The sequence below is a fragment of the Lissotriton helveticus genome, chromosome 1_1 (assembly GCF_964261635.1).
Source record: "Lissotriton helveticus chromosome 1_1, aLisHel1.1, whole genome shotgun sequence".
NCBI lineage: Eukaryota > Metazoa > Chordata > Amphibia > Caudata > Salamandridae > Lissotriton > Lissotriton helveticus.
The window spans coordinates 1282195417-1282209152 of NC_136057.1; the positions used below are offsets into that span (position 1 = coordinate 1282195417).

At 50.5% G+C, this 13736-nt stretch overlaps 1 protein-coding gene across 2 annotated transcripts; it reads right to left on the reverse strand.

Moving 5' to 3' along the window:
• Positions 1-1798: 1798 nt before the first annotated feature.
• FEZF1 (FEZ family zinc finger 1) lies at positions 1799-10267 on the reverse strand. Of its 2 annotated transcripts, XM_078657131.1 has the most exons (6): positions 9807-10267; positions 9564-9659; positions 9279-9413; positions 9053-9187; positions 6985-7117; positions 1799-2619 (listed from the first exon to the last, which is right to left on the reverse strand). In XM_078657131.1, the coding sequence occupies exons 1-6, from the start codon at positions 10158-10160 to the stop codon at positions 2336-2338; spliced, it is 1137 nt and encodes a 378-aa protein (XP_078513257.1). In that variant the 5' UTR covers positions 10161-10267; the 3' UTR covers positions 1799-2335. The 2 variants fall into 2 exon arrangements, with proteins under 2 accessions (XP_078513257.1, XP_078513248.1); XM_078657122.1 differs by having other exon boundaries at positions 9564-10267.
• Between the last annotated feature and the right edge of the window lie 3469 nt (positions 10268-13736).

Genomic DNA, 13736 nt, shown 5'->3' on the forward strand with positions numbered 1-13736 from the left:
TTGTCCCACGCTCCCCTCCGGCTCCCCACCGTCCCCTCTGTATGCGGCGGCGTCATCTGCTGTGGCCCGGCCCTCGCAGTCCACCCTTTCATCCCCCACACACACTTATTGTCCGCTGGTAATTGGTAAAAGGACGCCCTAATCCTATAATTGTTTCCTACTGTTGTGTTAACCCCGGAGTCAGGCCTTTTGTGTTTTTAACGCTCTTAAAAAGAGCGCACCGCATCTCCGCGGACAGTCGGGGAAGTGCCGCCCGCGGAGCTTTATTCCGCGGCTCGGCCCGGTCGCGGAGATTGGAGGGTTCGAGCCCGCACCGCACTAGCCTCGCAAAATACGTTCCCACGACTGTTTTTTTTTTGTTTTGTTCGGGTCGAAGGGGCAGTGCAGTCTACCAGAAAGTAAACACAGTAAAATGTTTAAAAATGAACAGAAACAACGAATGTTCCTCCTGGCGCCGGTACTTGTTGCATTGATGCCTATTAATTTATGGTTAACTTTATCTTGATACATTTTTGTATTTCCAAAGACTGTTGAAAACGTGTGCATAAAATTGCAAATGTATAATATACGAGTATAGTGCACGTGTGTGTGACAATAACAACTTTGAATTACTGTGAAAGAAGAAAGTGCCTGGAGTCTAATATATATATATATATATATATATATATATATATATATATATATATATATATATATATATATATATATATATATATATATAATATATAGATATACACACACACACACGTACATGGTCATTATATACCATCCTGACATTAACAATTCTAACTTCAATTTCAGATGTTACTGTCACTAAAATGTTAAAAAGGAAAATGAATTAAGTGTCACCAGGCGATGTATGTTTTAATGAACCGAGTTGTGGGATTGTGGACGCCTCCCCCGCAGTCTCTTTCCCTTGCCAAGTTCATGGTCACGCCTAACCCCGTACAACAGTGTCCACACGAACTCTGGGGGCAGGGTCGTTTTACAGATCATAGAAGCGTTCGGTGGGCGCTATGGGGCTCTGATAACAGGCGTCTGAAGGTTCTAGCTCATTTCTTTCTGGGATGAGGGACGGCGGGTCGTTGGGTGGTGTCTAGTACAGCGTTAGGGGGCCCTTGTCGTTCTTGTCCACCTGTTATCGCCTGTGTGTTATTGTCTGTGTGTTTTGCTGCTCCTGAGGGCCCCGCCCCCTCCTCCACCGACGCGGGGGCTCATCTGGCAGCTTGTGCGCGCGTGCTCAATCGCTAATTGTGTAACAAGCACGTCTTTGATAAATCTGAACTAATTACCCCTCTTAATTAAAGTCTTTAACAGTTTGTGTCACCGCCTGGCAAGACAACAAGAGCGCGCCTGGCGGCTCCGAGGCCCCGCGGCTGGTGCGGGGCCCTGCGTCCCTCCCCTGGGGGGGCAGGAGCTTCAGATGGAGCTGTTTTTAGCATCCGAGCTCCCTGGCACCAGCTTCATTCAGTCTGATCGACTGAACCTCGAGAGCGCGAGACCCGCCCCCATAAAAAACCCACAGCTATGGCATGACAGACAACCAAAACCCTCACACCCATGGCAATGCCATCCCATGCATGCCACCCCCTTAGAAATCCATCCCCAGGCCATGCCAGGCAAGCCACCACCCTCACCCGCCACACATGGCCAAGACATACATCCCCGTTAAAACCACCATGGTATACCCCACCCACACCCAACAAGCCAGCTCACCCCTTCCTCTGGGGCGGGGGGGGGGAGTTACCCACACAGGGCCGGAGACACTCACAGCGGGTCCAATAACCAAAGTAACGTTTAATCCGGCACAGCGTCAGCACAATCTCTCCATATAGAATATTTATAGATTTATATATATATTTATATCGGATACTCAAATCGGGTAGAAAAGGGAGGAGCCAGCCAACACCTGGCACGGGAGTAACAAAAAAAAAAAAAAGGAACACAACGGAAATGTCATCTGTACACTTTAAATATAATCCCCGTCCGCGGGCGGGTAATACAGGGTTCAATAAATACTGGGGCGCTTCCGGCCCGCGCCTCTCGGGGTTGGTTTTTACATCTCGGGGTCCTGAGATGAGGGAAGCGGGGGGAGGGGAACAAGTGAACCGGGAGGGGGCGCACCGGGATTCATGCGGGTCTGGACGCGCTGCCCCCGTCCCCACAGGGTGGGGTGGGTGCCCCACGCCCACCACCTGTCCATTGTCTCAGCTGGGATCCGTGCCTGCGGTGGGGGCAGCAGGTCTTCTAGTCTGTGTGTTGCAGTGTGCGGTGGCCCAGGGCGGCGCCCCCTCCATGCATTGAGCGAGGATCAGGTGAGGCAGAGCTCCCGGCCTCAGGGACCCGGGCTATGGCTGCGGCCGCCGGGGTGCAGCAGGTCCCCAGGGGCCCCGGGGCTGCCTCCCTGGGCCCCCCCTTCGTGCAGCTTGCGCACGTGCTTCTTGAGGTCAAAGTTCCGGCAGAAGCCCTTGCCGCAGGCGGGGCAGGTGAAGGGCTTCTTGTCGTTGTGCGTGTGCATGTGGAAGGTGAGGTTGTACACCTGGTGGAAGGCCTTGCTGCAGATGCTGCACTTGAACTGCTTCTCCCCGCTGTGCGTCAGCTTGTGGTTCTTGTAATTCCCTGAGAAAAGGAGGAGCAGAGGTTAGCAACGGAGCCAGGCATCTTTTCCCTTTGCACAAGCAGCGTCGACTGTCAACCCCATCCCCATGACTGCCCCCCCCCGCCACCCACACACAGGCATGACTACTCCGCATTTCAGCAGCCTCCATCGATGACTCCTCTTTTCATCATTTTCCCTCCTGTGTTCGTACCCACAAGAGCGTCCATTCATTCCTCATTAAAACAAGCACCGTTGCAACATTTCAGCCGTGACTGCTGTCCTAGTCAGCCAGTCAGGAAATAGCGCCCACTCTGCTTTGAGGCATTTGCACACCGCATCAAACTAAATCTAAGAATTAAATTGAAAATAAAAACAAAATCATTTTGCAGATTTTTTTGGGTGAGGCTATGTATAAATAATACGAAAAAAAGGAAACTGGCCTTGGTTAAAATGAAATCCCCTTCTTCCATTCTGTTACATAAAATATGAGACAGTGTTTATATATTTCAATACCGGATATATATATATATATATATATATATATATATATATATATATATATATATATATATATATATATATATATATATATAGAGAGAGAGAGAGAGATATCAAGGTAGATTTTCAATATTAACGCGAGTATATCTATCTGTCTAAATATATATATATATATATATATATATATATATATATATATATATATATATATATATATATATATATATATATATACGAACACAAAATCCAACCAATTCTCGTCGGAAAAAACGGCCAGCACTCCGGTGTGAGAATTTTCAAGTTTATTCAATCTCCAAACCCCCTTCACCCCGACAGACGCGTTTCGCAATTAAGCTTCGTAAATATATATATATATATATATATATATATATATATATATATATATATATAATATTTGCAGAGAAGAACCACGTGGTGCACAGTGGGTTTTACTGTGTAGGCTCAAAGGTTACACATTAAAATCCTTGTTTAACTTTTAATAAAGCACCCCGTAGGGGGTGACATTATCGCCTATTGCCTGAGAGGAGGTATGGCTTGCCGCAGCGTTTCTCAGATTTGTGGCCGTCATCACCGCTTTGCGCACATGCCCTCTGTGTTTATTGGCGCACAGGCCCGTTTAACATTTATCACCATTTGGTGACATGTTAAGAACTCGTTCCTACCAGAAAATATGACAGAAACAAATGCTGTTCCGAATTATTGAACATGTATTCTGAATTATATAGCGCTTACCACCCCCGACGAGGCGTCGAAGCGCTTTTTAGGTAGTTCTTTTTTTTTTTTTGCTAAGGGGCACATTTTCAAGGCACTTGTGGGCTAGACGGTCACACCCCAGAAAGGACTCTTCTCCAAAGAAACTCATGAGCGGATTCAGGTCTAATCTTTTATAGTGCAATATCTTTTGATTTAAAAGCTGCTTGTCTGCGCAAGCCACGAATATTTGATTCAGATCCTGTGGGTTGAAAACATTTAACTCAGTTCGATTTTGTTATTTGTATGCGCATTTATCTACTAATGACAAACTGTGCGCTGGTACGGGTAAAAAGTTAGCAAATACACTTCCGTACGGGTTTCTTCCTCTGCTAGCCCTGTAGGCATTACAACAATCCTTACGGGCCACAGAAGCCAGAGGAGTAGACTGAATATGCGCCATTTTGCTCCTTAAATAATTGAAAATCAAAGATGTGCATGTTTCTCCACTTTTGTAAAGTAAACGACAAAACAACGTTGGAGGCAAAATCATTTCGACCAATTTCTTATTACTAAAGCCGAATAGTAAAGGTCAACCCAGTTTTATTTTTAAGGAGGATGTGGCGTCACGGCCAGAGCTACCGATTTTGGAACTCGAACACCAACTTCGATTCTGGGTAAATCACTCAATGTCCTGGTGTCTAAAAAATGTATGTGATCTTGTGTAATGTAACAGCTGTCTACGTAAAGCGCGCCAATACCTGCAGGTGGTTAGAGTTCGCGTTTGTATACATATAACACAATCAGCTTGGTACATATTTAAATTCCTTTTGTATCATACGTTCGCGATATCTTAAACTACCATTTACCTTACAATTATTTACAACCGACACTTTTATCATCTTTTGAATTATTTCACTATCGTATTTTTTTTTTATTTTTGGCCAGGAAAATAATGGTCATGTATTATGGGCTGGGGTAAAACAAAAACTACTCCTTTCCTTGCATTTTCGAGAACCAAAACCGATAGAAAAAGCATCTCTTCATGTTTGCACTGGTGCAAAATTCGTATCACCAGGAGGCTGACGTCATTTCCATTCGCTACCTTTGATCCCTGTGCGCGTGTTCTACGTATCCTGTGTGCGTCGGTTGCATTCCCCTAGAATTTGTTGCCGAAGTACTGTGAGCGCGTGCATCATCCTTGCAGGACTGCACAAGGTGCACCCACGGCGAAAAATTAGAAAGAATCGAACTGATATTGCACTAGTCAAACATGCGCACTCCATTTTCACCATGGCAGAAATGGAGAGACGAAATTGTAACACAATTTAGAAAAACACTATACTACACACCCTTAACTTACAAATATTTTTTTGTAATAACCTGCTCGGTCAGAAACATTTGCGGACAAAAAAAAGCACACTAATAGTGCACTATTTTGACTATATTTGCAACAGGGAGTTGATGGAAAGGGTTTGGGTTAGTTAACTTTGTTTTTGGTAAAATGATTTGCTTTTTTTTTGCATGAAACTTAAATTAGAATTAGAAAGAAGAAAATCTGTTTGTTTCATTGTTTCCTGAACACAAAAAAATAGAGAAAATTCATCACTCTTCATAGTTCTACTTGTTGCACCAATATTCTCATAATATACGCTTAAGTGAGCATGTTTGCGCAACTCCATGCCACGAAAGGAGCTCGAATGCGCAAAAGGGACATTGCTGCTTTCCTTGAGCAAGCACCTAGGGCCTATTTACAAGCTTCTTGCCCGCCGGCACTTCACTTTTCCCCATATTAAAAGTGACGCACCGCGGCGCAAGGGGGTTGTATATAAGCACCCTATTGCCTGTTAGCGCTAAAGATTCCTGACATGTTTGTCTTGGCAACAGTACAGCCGCAGCTCGCCGCCTGGCACAGCGTGTCAGCCGGGTGCTGTCGGCACAGCTCGCACCCTGGGCCGCACTGATCAAACAGGCACAGACCCGCTTCCATCTGTTCCAGCGCTCACTGCCTCCAAGATGCGCGCGGGGCTCCGTCTGCTGTATCCAAAGTCCTAAACGTGGCCTCACACATTCAGGGGAAGCCTATGTGACTGTGGTGATCGATGGAGCTGACACTGGTGTCGAGCGGCACTTCAGGGCGCTTAATACAGTGTAACCGCCCTACCACGAAGAGTAATTGACTCTTCGTTGTTTTAGGCGGGGGCTCTTTAATTCACAACCGTCTCAGGCCATATGTACAACTGGCTGTGAGCACCGCGCAGGCGCCGCGAGGACAGCGCACAGTCCTATAATACTCGCAGGCACACTGTGCAGAGTCCGCGTGTAACCCAAGACACGGTGCGCAATATCCGCGAAAAACCCAAGGCACACTGCGCAATGTGCGCGAATTCTATCCACCGACAGTGCGCAGTGTCTGCTTCATAAGGAGTCGAACCCTCCTGATTCAACACTCTCCATCAAATAAAAGTACGCAGTGTCACCTGTGTGCTTTTGCGCGTCCCTTTGTTTTTTTCTGTTTCTACCTTGTGATATTTAATTTTCCTTTCATTTTTAGATACAGTCTGAGAGCCCGGTCAACAGAAATTCCAGGAAGGGTCAGTACTGATGAGTTAATTCTGTCTAATGATTGCCCCCGGTTCTCCGTACGTTTCGGGTACCCTTTAAATTTAAGAAAGGTCCGTTCCCTCCCGGTACTATCTTTCTGGCACCCCTGAGCTGATGATATTTTTTCGATACCCTTGCACACATTGCCCCTGTGGTGCCCAGAAATGGCAGTTGCTTGTCTGGGTGGTGCCTGCGGATACCCGGACCTTTACCTGCGTGCGCAGTGCCCAAACTGTACCCAGAACGACCCGATCCTTACCTGAGCGGTGAATGTACCTTTCCCTTACCCTTGCGCGCAGTACCAGCGTCGCCCAGGCAGTGTTCATTTCTTAATTGCGCACTGCACGCATCTTTCTGTTACAATTGTGCGCAGTGCCCGGCGGCACATAGAAGTGTTCGTTTCTTTTTTGAGCACTATGCCCATGTTTCCGTTTGCCTTGCCCGCAGTGCCCAGCGGCGCCCAGAAGCGCTCCTTTCTTACTTGAGCGCTGCACGCATCTTCCCACTTCCCTTGTGCCCAGTGGCTCGGCAGCACCAGGGGTGCCCAGCATGTGTGCCAGCGGCGGCCGTACCTTTCTGGTGAAAGCCCTTTCCACAGAACTCGCAGACGAAGGGCTTGTATCCGGCGTGGATGCGGGTGTGAGTGTTCAGCGTGGAGCTGCGGTTGAAGGCTTTGCCGCACTGGTTGCACTTGTGAGGTTTTTCCTGCACACAAAAAACAGAAGAAAAACACAATTAATGCCGGAAACGATTTACAGCTCAACCCTCACTCTAGCTATGATAAGACACCTGTCCAGAGAACGCATAAACGGGGGTACCTCTCGGGCAGGAATTCCTGGATGCGAGTGCCCTGTCACACGCAACGCGACAGACAGCACTTCCAATGGACTAAGAATGTGAGGTGCGGCTTTATAAGCCCCTTGCACCACTTTTGCATCATTGTTCCCATGTTAAAAATTACGCAAAAGTGGCGCAAGGGCTTGTAAATCTGCCCCTGGGTATTTGCGTTCGGCGGGTGCCTGGTATCCTCAAAAAATGCAATAGGACATCTCACAAAACAGAAATGTCCCCCAGCTCTGCAGGGCAACGGGAAATCAGCATGTGCCCGTCTTCTAAATAAGTTGCGCGTTGTTATACTCGTTTGCGGGGTTTCTCTGCGGCCCTCGGTTTCACACCCGGCGCAAGGGATATCCTCGTAAGTGTCAAGCGTTCCACTGCTCGGGCGGTGCTTTCTAGGTGCAGCTGCTGGGAGGCCGCCGCCTGTTACCCTGTGGTGCCCAGGAGAAGCCGGCCGGAGCTGCGCCCTCCCGCCCAAGGTCACCCCAGGGAGTGTGAGCAAGGGGGTGAGCCGGGAGAGCCCCGGAGAGAGCGTGAAGTGAAGAGGCGAGGGTCCCAGCGCGCAGGACAAGGAGCACAGGGTAAGGGGCAGCTGGAACTACAACAGCATCTAAGGCAGCGCCACAATTCCTTCGGAATTTAGATCAATATTTTGGTAAAAAGAAGCAAGCACACATTCCCAGAAACCTTGGGGCAGATTTACAAGCCCCTTGCGTCACTTGTGCGTCACTTTTCCCTTGTTAAAAGTGTCGCAAAAGTGGCACAAGGGCCTTGTAAATCTGCCCATAATATTTAGGCTGAATGACTGCACTTCTTTAGAGCGGGAAGAGGATTTCTAAGCCCCCCCCCCCCTCCACACACACACAGGAAACAAGATTATCTGGGATAATTCATCTCAGGATTTCTGCCTTCCCACCTTATTCACTATATATGTAAATAAAAGGGTGCGCGCGTGTGCGCACAGGCGAAACACACGCACGCACGCACATCTGTCTGTGCGTGACACATGATCACATTTATATGAGCGCCGTGTTTCAACTTTATCAACTCGCTGCTTCCTTTGAGGGGCTGATTGTGTCTGTATAAAGTATTTATTCTCTGTGGGGACTCCGCTACGGTACTACACATCATATTGCTGTATGTACACATGTTTATGTGCATGCATGTGCACAGATACACTGCTCGCATTCCAGCACTAACACACTCGCATTAAGGTCTTGCACTGATCATATTCTGACAATAACACTTGCACCCAGAGCTTGCGCTGTCACAGGCAAGGCTGGCATTCTGGCACTAACAGCCTGGTGCCAACAGCTTTCACTGTCATAGGCATGGCACACATTCTGGCACTAACACTTGCACGAACAGCTTGCACCGTTCATATTAGGGCACTACCACGTTTGCACACACGCTCACCCTGTTACAGGCACTAACAGCTCGCCCTTAAGCAGGCACACACAGTGCACCCTGCCACAGGCATTCCCAGCTCGCTCTGTCACAGGCACACACAGCTCGCCCTGTCACAGCTTCCTATGTCAGAGACACACACACTGCGCCCTTGCTCAGGCGCGCACAGTTCGCCCCGTCACAGGCGCACACAGCGCGCCCTTTCACATGAACACACAGTTTGCCCTGTCACGGGTTCTAACAGCTCGATCTGTCACAGGCATACTCAGCTCTCCCTGTCACAGGCACTAATACATCTCCCTGTAACAGGCATACACAGCTCACCCTGTCATAGGCACACACAGCTCGCCCTGTCCCAGCTCGCCCCATCGCTCGCGTGCGAGCAGCAGCCGGTACCTGCGTGTGGATGATCTTGTGCCTGCACAGGGTGCTGGCCTGCCGGAAGCCCTTGCCGCACACTTTGCACACGAAGGGCCTGGCTCCCGTGTGCACGGGCATGTGCCGGGTCAGGTTGTAGTGTGCATTGAACACCTTTAAAGAAAAGAAGAGAGTGGGGTTAGCTTCCGCGGCACGGGTGGCACTGCGGGAGACGGCCGTGCCCACCTCTGCGCCCCGCACTTGCCTTGCCGCACACCTCGCAGGTGAACACCTTGGGCTTGCAGGCCACCGGCCCCGCGGGGAGGAACTTGGAGGGCTTCAGGGCCATGGTGTCGGACAGCAGATGGGCGCCCTCCTTCATGTAGTGCTGCAGCTGCGCCTGGGATAGCTCCTTGAAGGCCATCTTGTCGGACAGCAGGTGGGCGCTCTCCTTCATGTAGTGCTGCAGCTGCGCCTGGGATAGCTCCTTGAAGGCCATCTTGTCGGACAGCAGGTGGGCGCTCTCCTTCACGTAGTGCTGGAACCGGGCCGGCGACAGGTCCTTGAAGGCCAGGCCCGAGCAATACTTGTCCAGGGCGGGCACGGACACCTTGCTCCTCTCCGCCAGGTGGGCCTTCGGGGGCGGCTGCAGGGGGGAGCTCAGGAAGTAGGAGGCCACCGGGTGGATGCTGAGGCCGGCCGGCGGGTGGCAGGGCCCCTCCCCGCGGTTGAAGTAGCAGAAGGCGGCCCCCATGGCCTGGAAGGAGGAGTGCTTGAGCACCCGGGGCCGCACCACCTTGTACTGGTGCAGGGGCAGCGCCTCCCGGGGCAGGTCCGCCTTGAGCGCCAGGGCGCAGCTGAAGGCGCCCGGGGGCTGCAGGGGCCCCTTCCTCAGGTCCAGGCTGGCTGGCATGAAGGGGATGACGCAGGGCAGGGCCTGGGGCCCCAGCTGCAGGCCGTGCTTGCCCTCTCCCTTGGCCAGGGAGCCGGGCAGCAGGTGGTGGCCCGCGGGGACCCTGGGCTCAGGGGTCCTGGCCATGATCCTCTCGATGGAGAAGGCGAGGGGCTTGGCACTGGTGAGCATGGCCTCCCGGGTGCCCGTGGAGGCGAAGAGAGTGGTGGCAGCGTGGTGGCAGGCGTTGTCCATGTCTGGGGCTTTGGGGGGGGGGGTCTCTGTGCTGGCTCCTGATGGGCGCCTCCCGCCTGCTGTCACTGGAGTGGCGATGACAGCGCGCGCTCCTCTGCCAGCATCCTCTGCCCTGGCCCTGCCCCCGGACCCCGTGCCCTCGGTGCCCCCGGCCGCGGAGGGGTGCAGCCTGGCCACCTCACATGGCTCCGCCTGTCGGGCGCAGGGAAGTGTTGTGTCAATAACTCGCCAAAGAGCGCGCAATCGTTAACTTCCAGGACGAGGCGGCGGGCGAGGTAATTGCTCAATTCGCGTCCAACAGTCAACAGAGGCAAACTTTTTTTTTCTTTAGTAAGCCAAGAGTTTTTATTGGAGATTGGAGTTCGCCCGCCCAGAGGAGGGGCCGCGCCTCCCTCTCCTGCCTTCGCTGTCACTCTGCCCCCTCCCCTCTCCGACTCTGCCCCCTCCCCCCTTTCCCTCTCTTTTGATTTGTGTCTCGCGTTCACTTTCCCCCCTCCCTCCTCCTCGGGATATCTTTGCCTGTGTCCTGTACTTTCCCTGCCTGTCCCTCTGTGCCCCCTTTCTCCATCTACTCACCCGAACCCCATTTCTGGTCGGTGCGTAGGCGCAGATGAATATTTTTGTCTCCGAGTTCATGCCAGTCAGCTGGGCGAGTCAACCCCGCCCCACGGTTGCCCCTTTTCCCATTAGGAGAGTCTCACCAGAAAGAGTTCTTTAAGTAGCACCCCAGGGGTACCGCTAGCCCCCAACAGCCGGGATACGAGAGACTATCACACTTAGCACAGAGTGCCCGGTGGCTTGTATGGCACGAACGCTATAAGCCATGGGAGCCAGGTTCACGAAATTATTGGTGGATCCTGGTCACGTGGCCGAATTTTCAATAGGCAAGTGCAGCAGGCTTGCCCACTGGTGAAATGTAAGCGATTTAATCGATTTTAAGAGTCGACAAAGCTGCCAATTGAATTGTCAAAAGTCTGTTCTGTACACACCAGTCCCCTCTGCTGATTCTGCGCTCTGTTACTTCTGCCCACCAGGGTAGTTAGCCAGACTTCTTCTAGTAGGGTAATGGGGTGGATGGTAGGGGAAGGAGGAGGTCGGGCACTCTAAGAACTTTGAAAAAAAAGTGCACTTTAAAGTAACATTTTCACATAAATGTGTTCAGATGGCATTGCCATTGCTTGTTTTCATGAGTGACGTGAATAAAATCCTACCTTTGGTATAACCTGCGAGAAATCAATAATAGTATTGGAAATGGACTCACCCTCTTTGTAAAAACTCAAACCTCGAGTCCAGGTGATCTTAAGTCATGGATGACGTCATGCACCACATTGAATCTGCCAGACCTGGCTTTTTAGTGAACAGCACTTTGCCTGTGAAACTTTCAGCCAGTCTTTAAGTTATGTTAAAAAAGACAGACAGGTCCCAGGTTGCAGCGACGTTATACATGAAAGCCGGGGTTGGCTGAAAGTGTCACACACGATGACGGGCCACTTGACAGCTATGTAAAAAGATTAAAAAATCAAGTTTCAGTTTGCAATTCCAACCTTTGTTCTTGGAAGCAGTCAAAGGTATAATTAGGGAGGTGGTGAAAGGCTGGAGGTTGGATTTCATGTGCAGGCGCTTGCATTTCAGGGCTTAGGGACAAATATTCACACTCTTGGACAAAATGGAGGCGGCTGAAACGTCACTGGCCCCCACAAAGAAAGCTCCTATGGGATGCGGGTCCTATGTCTCTGCGCCGCTCCCAGCACTCCTCTCCTGTGCCACACTCACCCTGTGGCAGCACCGCAGGCATCTGAACATGGCAGGGTTTACAAGAAGAAAAGAAAGTCTCACTGCTAGCGCCTCTGATCAAGAGCAGAGGTCGGGCTTTGATGCGCTTTCACGAAGCCATCAGCTGAACTAGTGCTTCATATACCGTGGCCCCTGGGCCTAGCGCCGGTATGAAGCTTGCACTGCCATACACAACAGATCTTGATTTTTATAGTGAAAACTGATTAGCATTGGTGCTGAAGAAGCTTTATGCCTACAGTTGTGGGGATGCTGGTAACTTGGTGCTCGGGGTTTGTGTGCTCCTGTGAAGTTTCAAAATAGGGGTGTGTGTGCCAGGAAGTGGAGGAGCGTGTCCTTAGCCTACTTGGGTTAACAACAGCCCCGCCACTTCGGAAACGCAAGGCTGCACCATATTTACAAGAATATGGTGCAGTCTTGCGATGGCTCTAAGTTTAGCACCAGAGTGCACGGGTGTCTGCTGCAGGGGAGGATTGGTTATGTGTAGGAAGGTGTCCCTTCCTGCACATAAACAATTCTAGAAATGCCATCCTGTCACTTTCATGGACACTGCTTCATGCAGCACATATGAAAGTGACAAAATGGCATTTGTTTTAAAGGTTTGTTTATGTACAGGAAGGTACACCTTTCTACCAATAAACAAACCATGCCATTTTGCTTTTTCCAAGTGTGCTTAAGGCAGCACACATGGAAAAAGCAAAAACGAGGAGAAATAATGCATTTCTCCCCGTTTCGCCAACTTAAGTCCAGGATTTTCCTGGTCTTAATCTTGGCGCTGCCTCCTGTGTACGCCATCCTTATGTACAGGGGGCAGCGTCACATACAATGGGTGTTGCGGTGGAACGCCCACTGCAACCCCCACTGCCCACCCCTTTCACACTAACCATAGCGTGGAAGGGGGCCTTATGTACAAGGCAGAGTTAAGCCATGTGGCTGTGAACTTCTGTGGAGGGAGCTGCAGTGGGTGCCAGGGATGGGTCTGTGTGCTCAGAGGCTGATGTAGGTTTGAAGGCTTGCAGTGTGGTGGTAGTTCGGTGGTGTGAAGATGGAATCCAGGTGTGTGAAGTGGTGCTGGGGAACTATAGTGGTTATGTATTGCTGTTGGTATGCCGCAGTATTGCTGTGGTGGGGGCAGGTGCTCTGGCCCTGTATTGTAGAGCTGGTGGTGGTGGGAGAGCAGTGTTTGGATGTGGTACTTTGGTAATGATGGTTGGTTGTGAAATGCTATGGTTTTAGGAGCGCCGTGCTAGCAGTGGGAAGTGGGGTGGCAATGCGGTGCTGGGGTGATCCCGTAGTACTGTGTGGTATTGGGGTTCTGAGCAACAGCAGTGCAGTACTGTGTCATTAGTGGAATAAATGGGAACGTTTGGGGGGTGGGAATAGAAGTGACTGGCAATCTGGGGCCGTGAGATGCCAGTGTATCTGACAGGAGGCAGGTTCATGGCCCAGGATGCTCTGTAGAGGGACACCTGTGATTGGGAGGTGTGCACAGCGCCTAAGATCCAACTCCACCAATCAGAAAGCTACTTTGCAAGACACTATGTGGTTCAATGAGCACCAACGTCTTCCTCGGTTTTGTTTTGCTGCAGAAAGGGCGGTGGACTGGCGAGGGCTGCCCTGGCCCCTCTCTCGCCAGAAGGATAGTCACAACGCAAAGAATCCTTTTGGAAATCATGGATTGTATGTCTTTTGCAAAAGTTGTTTACCTTTCACAGCCACATTGTATTTGTGGACATAGCATCCTGAAACGAGAATCTAAGGTTCAAATACAATATTTCCCTAATA

Excerpts from the sequence above, each read along its gene's own strand:
- FEZF1 (XM_078657122.1), bottom strand. The coding sequence starts at position 10,160 with ATGGACAACGCCTGCCACCACGCTGCCACCACTCTCTTCGCCTCCACG. Across the intron at positions 7,118-9,052 it reads ACAAGATCATCCACACGCAG|GAAAAACCTCACAAGTGCAA; the intron begins GTACCGGCTGCT and ends TTTTGTGTGCAG. Across the intron at positions 2,620-6,984 it reads AAAGGGCTTTCACCAGAAAG|GGAATTACAAGAACCACAAG; the intron begins GTACGGCCGCCG and ends TCCTTTTCTCAG.